The following is a 10892-nucleotide window of genomic DNA, read 5'->3' as shown; positions in this document are numbered from 1 at the left end:
TTTTTAAACTTTGTAGCAGCAACCTATTTTTTTCCAGTGCTAACTAAGCCCCCATCTACACTGACCACTTAATGCTGTTTGAAGATAGCTTCAAACTGTGGTAACTAGACAACAACTGCCCATAAAATGTGTGAAAGAAAGCCCCTAATGCCCTTCAGTGCTCTGTGCTTTCTGTAATCACCATCAGGGCCTCGAACCGTTTTCAGGATTTCCAGTGTATTTTTCTGCACAGGAAAACCACTTTCATCAATACTGGCTTGAAGCCGCATCGAAGAGGCAGCATAGATTTACTTATTTATTTATGATATTTCTATCCTGCCTTTCTCAGCCTGGAGGCGACTCAAGGCAGCTTACAAATTGGCAGCAATTTGATGCCACAACAGTAATAAAAATGCAATTAAAACATTTAAACAATATTATAAAAATCGATATTAAATCATTATACACACACACACACACACACTAGCCGTCCCCTGCCATGCGTTGCTGTGGCCCTGTCTGTGTATATGTGTTTTGGACTTCAACTCCCACGATTCCTAACAGCGGGAGCTGAAGTCCACATGGAAAAGGGCCACAGGCTGTACTCTGTCTGGGGTAGACCTATTAATTCAGCAGGGACTGAAACCCAACTCGTGCTAAGTCTCAGCCCAACATCATTTCTGCTATGCCTCACTGTGAATATTATTTATTAACTTGGCTCATAAGGAAGTAAATATTCTCATCCAGCTATGTGGAATTGCTAGATATAATTGATGCAGCACTGTGGGCACAGAAGTCGCCTAGGGCAAGAAGAACAGGCTCCTCTCAAAACACTCACACTTTTCATAAAGTGGAGAGCAGACTTTCAGTGAGAGCAGAGCACAAGCAAAGCTTGGGACGTTACTTTTTGTTTTTTTTAGAAAGCCACTCTTGGAATCTCTCAGTCACTGGAAACTGCCCTGGGAGAGATTGAAGTTACTGTAAAATATTTCACTGAATTTGATGCAGCAGGATTTCTGCTGCCACCTTGTGTTCAAGGTCTAGGAGTGCTGCCTTTTAAAGGCTTTTATGTAACTCCTCCCAACACCGCATTCCCATCCCTCAATTTTTAATGTATTGAGAACTGAAAAGACTAATCAAGGGGAAAGATTCCCCAATTAAACAGTCAACAACACCCTGCTACATATGTGTGTGTGTGTATGTTTTTTTTTCTGTGTCAGGAGCGACTTCAAGTCACTTCTGGTGTGAGAGAATTGGCCGTCTGCAAGGACGTTGCCCAGGGGATGCCTGGATGTTTGATGTTTTTACCATCCTTGTGGGAGGCTTCTTTCATACCCTTGCATGGGGGGCTGGAGCTGATAGAGGGAGCTCATCCCGGATTTGAACCTGCGACTTGTCGGTCTTCAATCCTGCCAGCACAAGGGTTTAACCCATTGTGCCACCGGGGACTCCTACACACACACACACACACACACACACCTCAGGCTTGCACTCCAATCCATAATCTGTCTCACATTCCTATGAAAATATCGAGTATATTGTTTCCCCAAGCCTTTGTTGTGATTTCTTGTCAAGCGTTCAACTCCATAATCCTGGTGCCAAACCAAACAATAGAATGCCAGTCATGGAGATGTAATGTCTTTGGATGCATCTACACCAGGCATGAGCAAACTTTGGCCCTCCAGGTGTTTTGGACTTCAACTCCCACAATTCCTAACAGGCTGTTAGGAATTGTGGGATTTGAAGTCCAAAACACCTGGAGGGCTGCAGTTTGCCTATGACTGATCTATAATGTAGAATTAATGCATTTTGACACCACTTTAACTGCCATGGCTCAATACTATGGAATCATAACAGCCATAGCATATATAATATTGTATCACTGTCATTTGGTGAGGCCCAGCACTATTTGGCAGAGATGGCTAAGAAGGACTTTGTAAAACTACACATCCTAGGATTCCATAGCACTGGGCCATTGCAGCTTAAGTGGTGTCAAACTGCATTAATTTGAAAGTGTAGATGCACCCAACTGGACCAATTGCATAAACACACAGCCAGCTGTCTCTGTGGGAAGCAAATGGCAACCCTTGGAAATCAAAGTTTGGAAAAGTTACTGCTGTGGGCTATAGATTTTAGAAGCATTATCAACCCCCATCTGCCAATATAGGGCTTCCATAGAGTGTTGCCATGGCAGGTCAGGTAGAACCACAGCACTATAACGCAGAAGTGTGAAAAAATCTACAGTGCCGAAACAGGTCCTTATTTGTGTGAGACTTTGAAACCACTCAGTCACACAAACCCAGTCAAGACACGAACATTATCTGCTCCGCTCTCGAAAGAGCAGAATGACCCTGAAACCAAGTAGCATTGTGATCAGGAAATTGTCCCCATGAAAGAGAAACAATCCTTCTTTCTGTTATGCATAGCTAATTTGGTTGCAAGCATATTCATACAGAAGGACCCAAGATGACAGTAATAAATAAAGAACTGAGCTTCTGCGCTGTAAAATAAGGTTTGAACCACACAGAGAGCCAGGTATCCAGCAAATTGTCATGTCCTCCTTCAGATGAGTTGTGATTTTACTTTTTTCCCCACTCCAAAGATATTTATTCAGAGCAGTGTTGAATGCATCTTTATCCACCAAACAGATTGGCTGGAGTTGCTGTCTGTATACAGTATATTCATCTTAGAAACCAGCATACAGACAGCCTTCCACATATATGGATTCTTCATCCATGGATTCAATCATGCATGCAATGAGTTAAACCGTTGAACTGTTGAATCTGTTGACCTAAAGGTTGGCAGTTCAAAGCCGTGGGTCGGGGTGAGCTCCTGCTGTTAGCCCTAGCTCTTGCCAACCTCGCAGTTTGAAAACATGCAAATGTGAGTAGATCAATAGGCATTGCTTCGGTGGAAAGGTGATTAAAGGCTCCCACATGTCAAGCTGGCAAACATGACCAGGAGGTGTCTATAGACAACAGGCTCCTCAGCTTGGAAATGGAATAAGAGCACCTCTCCATGAGCACCGCCTCCAGAAGCTGAAGATGAAAGGGAAAGCATTACCTTTGTTCTGTGTATTTGTATGTCATTGTTATTCCACTGAATTAAAGTTATTGAATGTTTGTCTATCTGTGTATGCTGTAATTTGCTCTGAGTCCCCTTGGGGAGATAGAGCAGAATATAAATAAATTGATCATATATATATATATATATATATATATGTGTGTGTGTGTGTGTGTGTGTGTGTGTGTGTGTGTGTGTGAAGTACATAAATAATATTATTATTACTATTATTTTTCTTAAGGAATTCCAAAAGGAACCCTTGATTTCCCAATTTTATAAAAGTCCAAAACACCTGGAGGGCCAAAGTTTGCCCATGCCTGGTTTACCCTGTTAAGAGAAGCCAGTGTGGTGTAGTCATTCAAAACATTGGTGTAGGAATCCAGGACAGAACAATTCCCAGTCTGCAATTGAAACCCACAGAGTAACCTTGGGCAAGTCATACTCTCTCAGTGTATGTTTCCAAAGTGGAAAAAAATGCCAAGATATTATTTGGAGAGGGTCCCCATCAGTCTAAGTCAACTTGGAGATGCACATAACAATAAAATGGAAGTTGGCGTTAAAAGATACTCCCAATAAGGATGTTTCAGAGATCCCAGTTTGACAAAATGCCACTGACAAACAGATGAATCTCTCCCATATTTATTGTCAGAGGTTGAATCTGGAGCATGTTGGTACATAACAGCAAAAAACAAGGAGTTGAGAAGTCAGCTGTGGCAGAGGGGAGTGAACAGTGATTACAATTTCATGAGTAGAGGAAGATGGGCTCAGCCCAGTTTGGCACAAATACTCATATATTACAAAATGCATATACTGGAGGAATGCAGTATCACTGTTGTGAGATATAACGCCGAGAGAGGGAGAGGAGCCTTCGCTCACCAGGCCTAAAATTAGGGCTGCCACTCTTCTTCTCTACTTACAGAAAGACAACAAATGTAATTTTTCTGATTCTGGATTACTAGGAGTCCAGTAGCTATGGATTTGGTGTGAAGACCTGCTTTTTCTCAGAGCCACAACATTCTCTACGAAGTGCCAGCAGATTTGTTGCTATTGGCCAACTTCAGCAGACTAAGATGTTTTGCTTGCTGGAATTCCTCATGATGTTTGGTGCCTTTGTAAGTGATACAGCTACATCTATTAAATGTTCACTTAGAGACTGCTGGTGACTTCTATGTCAGTGGGGCAGGGAATCCACTCCAGATTTCGATTCGGATTTAGGCCCCATCTACACTACCATACAATCCAGTTTGAACTAATTTATATGTGAGAGGAAGTCATAGGGAGGAGGGAGCAAGCTTGTTTTCTGCTGCCCTGGAGACTAGGACGTGGAACAATGGCTTTAAACTACAAAAAAAGGAGATTCCATCTGAACATTAAGAGGTACTTCCTGATTCTGAGAACTGTTCAGCAGTGGAACTCTCTGCCCTGGAGTGTGGTGGAGGCTCCTTCTTTGGAAGCTTTTAAACAGAGGCTGGATGGCCATCTGTTGGGGGTGCTTTGACTGCAATATTTCTACTTCTTGGCAGGGGGTTGGACTGGACGGCCCATGAGGTCTCTTCCAACTCTATGATTCTATAATAGTCAGTGTAGACTCATATAATGTAGACTGAAGCACATTGAAATGGATTATAGGAGTTTACACTCCCATATAATCCAGTTTAATGCAACTGAACTGAATTCTGAAGCTGGATTATATGGCAGTATAGATGGGGTCTTTAAAAAGTTGCCTACCTAGGATGCTGAAGTATTTCAGCACCCTGGATAGCTCCTCAGAAGCTCACCAAAACTAGTAGTGGATTCAGCACTGGAATCACATAGAAATGGTGCACCCGATAGACCAGTGGTTCTCAACCTGTGGATCCCAGATGTTTTGGCCTTCAACTCTCAGAAATCCTAACAGCTGGTAAACTGGCTAAAATTTCTGGGAATCGTAGGCCAAAACACCTGGGGACCTAAAGGTTGAGAACCACTGCGATAGACAGAGGTCGAAGCTACAGAAGTCCAACCAGAAAGCAATATGCCAACTGTATCTGTGGCTGTGCGTGGTTCAAAGGGTTTCCCTCTGCTTGTCTGTGAAGTAAGAAGCAAGTTGACACCATTATCCCAAATTTTCTAACTCCTCAACCCTTCCCCTCTTCGGTATTATTGATGGGATCAATAAGAGATCTAACTTTTCTCCTTTTAAGTTGAGTCCCTTCACACTTAGTGGAAGATTTAGGGCAGCGGTTCTCAATCTGTGGGTCCCCAGATGTTTTGGCCTTCAACTCCCAGAAATCCTAACAGCTGGTAAACTGGCTGGGATTTCTGGGAATTGTAGGCCAAAACACCTGGGGACCCACAGGTTGGGAACCACTGATTTAGGGGCATCATCCTCAGTTCTGGTTTGCAATGTGTACTTGGCATCCCTTCTCCAACCGGCTCCTGGTTAGAGTCAAAAGCAGACCAGGATGGAAGAAGGAAAGAAGGAAGGGAGAATGGATACATTTAGAGCAGGCATGGGCAAATTTGGGGCCTCCAGGTGTTTTGGACTTCAACTCCCACAATTCATAACAGCCTACCAGCTGTTAGGAATTGTGGGAGTTCAAGTCCAAAACACCTGGAGGGTCCAAGTTTGCCCATGCCTGATTTAGAGTGATGGAAACAAGAAATGATGCCAAAGAGGAAAAATACACACACACACACACACAGAAGCAATTGCTGCATAATCGAGAACTATCCTTGAAACTGTAGAAGGAATGTGATTATGAGAGTGGGAAGAAGCGATGAGAAGAAGTAGGCCACGGAGTGCTGGAAATAGATTGGGAGTGGTTGTGTTTATTTTCCCCGAGGGAGAGAGAAATGGGAACCTGAAGAGCGGGATGCTGTTAGTCTCCCTACACCAGTTAAGGTCATATTAGGGATTGGGCTAAAAAAAAAATAGACCAAAGAGGTAACTACGGGGCAAAAATAAAAATAAATCAGAACCAAACAAAACTACATCAGCATCACACAGAATGCCAGAATCCAGCACCTTTTAGAAACAGCCCTGGCTGGTTTTGGGAAGAAGAAAAAGCTACGGGGGTTTTGCTGCCATGGGGAAAAATATCCATGGAGACTCTAGGGAGGAACTCTTTCCCAGTTGGTGGACCCTCTTGTTTGTGAGTCTTTTCTTTTTGGAACGAGGAAGTTAATGCCCTTGGCTTGAAGCTCAATCATGAACACGATGAGGGAGAAGTTTGATTTTTTTTTCAGCCTCCAGAGGGGTAAGATGGAAATTTCAGCCTCACACATCAATATGTCTTTATCTACGGCAGGCATGGGCAACGTCGGTCCTCCAGATGTTTTGGACTTCAACTCGCACAATTCCTAACAGCTACCAGCTGTTCAAAGAAGTCCAAAACACCTGGAGGGCCAAACTTTTCCCAAGCCTGATCTAAAAGAAGGTTGGCCCAGATAGATTGGGGATTGTGTATGTTTCTTCCCCTCTGCTGCACTACGAGAACCTCTAATGTAACCATATTAGATCAATGTCTACTCGTAGGTCTTCTCTGGCCTCTTCTACAGAAAGTGGTCACAAAGGATAACCAGAGGATGAGTCAAGGGTGCTATAGGTTTTTCTCTCAAATCCCATCCCCTTCTCTTCTCAGCTCAGACCGTGCTGCTGGTGGCATTGCTACAGGGGGAGGAGGGCCCAAGGAACTAAATCACAGTCTCAAAGAGGGTGGCCTTCTCTGGAGGAGCTGCTGTGAGGCCGTCCGGAGGTGGAAGGAGCTTTGTCTCTGCTTCAGGTGTCATGTATTCCAGGTGGTGGTGGCCCCAGACAGGGGTAGTCAGCAACTGCCAGCGCTGCAGGAGAATTTATTATTATTATTATTATTATTATTATTATTATTATTATTTACAGTATTTATATTCCACCCTTCTCACCCTGCAGGGGATTCAGGGCAGAATACAATGTACATATACATGGAAACATTCAATGCCATAGATACACAACATATATAGACAGACACTCAGAGGCTATTTAACATTCCAGCTTCTGGCCACCAGGGGAGCTGTTGCTTCACCATCCGTTTGTGACATTGATGAAGTACTTCCCCATTCTTTGCATACTGGCTGGAGATTTTTATGGCCTCATAAATTAGTTAAATTAGCCTCCCCACATACGTGGTACCTAAATTTCCTACTTGGCAAATCAACTGTCTTTCGGGCTGCAAAGGTTGACAGCAAGCTACACAAATTGGTCGAACACTCACTCCGACCCAGGCTGGCTTTGAACTCATGACCTTCGGTCAGTAGTGATCTTAATGCAGCTGACTCCCACCCAGCTGCGCCACAGTCCCGGTGCCACAGGGAAAGGAGGCACAGGAATAAAGAAGCGACTCCAGGAAGCCGTTAGGCTTCTTCGTCATTATTAATTTACGTGTAACGTATACCTTAGCGAAACTAACCCGGTAAGGTTCTTGAGGACACTTTCTTCCAATAGCCATTAGTAAAAGCAAAGAGAAAGTGCTCCAGAATTTTTAAAGCATTGGAATCAAGGGCAAGCATGACATAAAATTTCCCTGTATTGGGTTGCTGTGAGTTTTCCAGTCTGTATGACCATATTCCAGAAGCATTCTCTCCTGACATTTCGCCCACATCTATAGCAGGCATCCTCAGAGGTTGTGAGATATTCCAGCTGAATTGGTTTTAACAGTGTATTTATTTGTTTTGCTGGGTTTTATTACAGCTGTTGTGGTTTTATGTTTTCAAGTGACTGCTATAGACTTAAGTCTTTTGTCATTTCATTATACTGAGTGGTTAGCCTATAGCAGACATGGGCAAACTTGGGCCCTGCAGGTGTTTTGGACTTCAACTCCCACAATTCCTAACAGCTTAAGTGGCTGAGGTGGGAAAGGAAGGGGCCTTAGGCTGTTAGGAATTGTGGGAATTGAAGTCCAAAACACCTGCAGGGCCCAAGTTTGCCCATGCCTGATTTATACTGTAGAATTAATGCAGTTTGACACCACTTAAACTGCCATGGCTCAGAGCTATGGAATCCTGGAAGAGTCATGTAGCCTTTTCTGCCAAACAGTGCAGGGGGCTCACCAAACTACAACTCCCAAGGTTTGATACCATTGAGCCATATCAAACTGCATTCTCTCCAAAATGTCCATGCACATCTCCATGCCAAGACATTTCGAATGGCTTAAAGCAGACCTGGGCAAACTTGGGCCCTCCAGGTGTTTTGGACTTCAACTCCCACAATTCCTAACAGCCTACCAGGAATTGTGGGAGTTGAAGTCCAAAACACCTGGAGGGCTGAAGTTGGCCCATGCTTGGCTTAAAGAGAGAGAGAGAGAGAGAGAGAGAGAGAGAGAGAGACAAGGAACTGACAAAGATGACAGAGGCTGATGCTCACCTGTTGTAGAGAGCCCTTGCTTCGTAGCAGCTTGTAAACAACAGTGCAGGGGATGCAAAGCATGGAGGCAAGGGCCAGAGCCCAGCCAATCACTTCGCCCCACCAGGGGTAGATGTAGGTTTTGTTGTAGGTCAAGCGCTGGTAGTTCACCACATGGAACAGGAAGATGCCCTGGTTAGGAAGGGAAGGAAGAGGATGGACGAGAGATCAGCATAAAGGCAGAGGTAATATATAAAGGAATATAAGGAGTGAGTCCCACATTAAAGGTATGAATTTGACTTTTTTCCAAAACTTTGATGGTGTGTGAGTAAGTTTTTAAATGACAACTCTCAAAGAGCTCTAACCAACAGAAGAATTCTGTGCGTTTTAATTGTGAATGGTAACTTCACCTAGCTCTGCTTCTTCCCAGTTATGCAACGTTACCCTCCTCTTATGACATTTATCTTCAGGTGCATGTATATATATTCATAGGAGAAAGATTTACTTCAGCAAACACCATGTTTCGTATCATGTCGGATATATCGTGTTGGAAATAGCAACCTTCCTCAAGCCTCCACTAGTAATTTGTTACGTATATAATTGAGATTGCTAATTGTATTGTATATGTGTGTATTGGTATGCAGTTTTCCTTAACTCTTTGTTGTGGGAGGGGCTGCAGTCCCAGTTTTGTGATCAAAACTGGGACTATTCAGGACTCAGACTCCATTTTAGATCTCAGACTCCATTGGACTTTCAGACTAGACACAGACTCTATTAGACTCTCAGTCCAGAGAGAAGCTTTAGACGATGGACTGCTGATTACAATAAAGATACCCTGTGTTATCTACACAGAGAAACTACTTCAAATCCTATCTGTACCTGGATTGATATGCAAAGTACCTTTATGCTGAGTACATGAAGTTTGTGAACAAATGCCTATGTTATTTTTAAAGAAGTCTGTTTATTTTTGGTCTCTTGAGAGCACGATTTAAACCAAGATGTTTAAGGAAGAGTAGATGTCTTTCAGCAATTGAAAAGAACATTTATGAAACTCTTCTATATGTGTGTATGTGTGTTTGTGTATTGGCAGTTGAAAGAGATCTAGGTATATCAGTTTAACAGCTGAGAAACCTAATTGCCTTGCATAAATGCTAGTGTATAATTACTACTAAGGAGAAAATTGGTTCAAGAGAGTTTTTAACTCTTCTCAGGGAGATTCCTGATTTTCCCAAATGGCAATGAATGCAATTTCCCAAAAGTTTATGGAGTTTTCCATTTCCAAAAAGGTTATGGCATCATTTTCCCAAAAGGTTTTGATATCTAACAAGGTCATGCATTTGATATCTAACAAGGTCATGCGTTTCCAAAATATCAGCACTATAGAATGAATGTGGTTTGACACCACTTTAGCCACCAATAGCTCAAGGCTACAGAATCCTGGGAAGGACAGTTTGGAAAGGCACCAGCACCCTTTGGCACAATAGACCAAAGCCTTGTAATACTACAACACCCAAGATTCTGTAACACTGGATGATGCTAAAGATATCGAAAGACATCCACCCGTTGTAAATAGGGGAAATATTTCACTAAAAGAAGGGGATTTTGTTTTTAAAAGTGAAGTTTATAGTTTGTGTCTTAGTTTAGTTTGTGTGTTGAAGGTATATTTTGTGTTTCTGTTTATACTTTTGTTATAGGTTTCTAGTTAGCTGGATCATTAAAATGTAGCTGTGTTGTATTAGCATTATATACCATAAAATATTGCTTGCTTCTATTATTGCTTCCTTTTTATTAAGTTCTCTTTTTGGGAAATAAAAATAAATCGAACTTTGGTTCTATTTGTAGGAGAAAAGCAAGACCAAGACAGCATTGGAGCTGCCAGCCTGAAAGTAGCACCAGTCACATGGGACCGATCGGTTCAACTAAAGTGCAGGAGAAGATTGGAATGTAATTTCTTGAGTGTTAAGCAAAGTCACCATTTCCAGAAATAATCTGAGCTTCTCCTTCTTAACATCTCAGAAATAGGTTTGGGGCTGGATGCAGTTAAGAGCTGCCAGGGCATAAGTGAAAGGGAAAATAGAGCTGAGACAAGGATGCTTTTTTAAAAGATTTGGGGATGTTTTGGGATAAGATAGTGTTGCTGTGGTTGTCAGTAATACCATTAAATGTCTGAGCTAAATAACACTAGTAAAGGTAAAGGTTTTCCCCTGACATTAAGTCCAGTCGTGTCCGACTTCGGGGTTTAGTGCTCATCTCCATTTCTAAGACGGAAAGCTGGCATTGTCCATAGACACCTCCAAGGTCATGTGGCTGGCATGACTGCATGGAGTGCCGTTACGTTCCCGTTGGAGTTGTACCTATTGATCTACTCACGTATGCATGTTTTAGAACTGCTAGGTTGGCAGAAGCTGGGGCTGACAGCGGAAGCTCACACTGCTCCCTGGATTTGGACCTGTGACCTTTTGGTCAACAAGTTCAGCAGCTCTGTGGTTTA

At 42.8% G+C, this 10892-nt stretch overlaps 1 protein-coding gene across 1 annotated transcript in view; it reads right to left on the bottom strand.

Annotated features, from left to right (window-relative positions):
• Positions 1-3665: 3665 nt before the first annotated feature.
• The window catches only part of LOC132769460 (sodium- and chloride-dependent creatine transporter 1-like), a 47526-nt gene continuing 40299 nt past the window's right edge, over positions 3666-10892 (bottom strand). Inside the window, exons 13-14 of the mRNA XM_060766496.2 lie at positions 8423-8593; positions 3666-6864 (exon numbers count right to left, since the gene is read on the bottom strand). Coding sequence (XP_060622479.2) covers positions 6718-6864; positions 8423-8593 — 318 coding nt within the window. The 3' untranslated portion in view covers positions 3666-6717. The remainder of the gene's footprint in view (positions 6865-8422; positions 8594-10892) is intronic.

The sequence above is a fragment of the Anolis sagrei genome, chromosome 2, assembly GCF_037176765.1.
Source record: "Anolis sagrei isolate rAnoSag1 chromosome 2, rAnoSag1.mat, whole genome shotgun sequence".
In the NCBI taxonomy this organism is placed as follows: Eukaryota; Metazoa; Chordata; class Lepidosauria; order Squamata; family Dactyloidae; genus Anolis; species Anolis sagrei.
The sequence above is the reverse complement of the archived record's forward strand: the minus strand, read 5'-3'. Positions and strand labels throughout refer to the sequence as shown.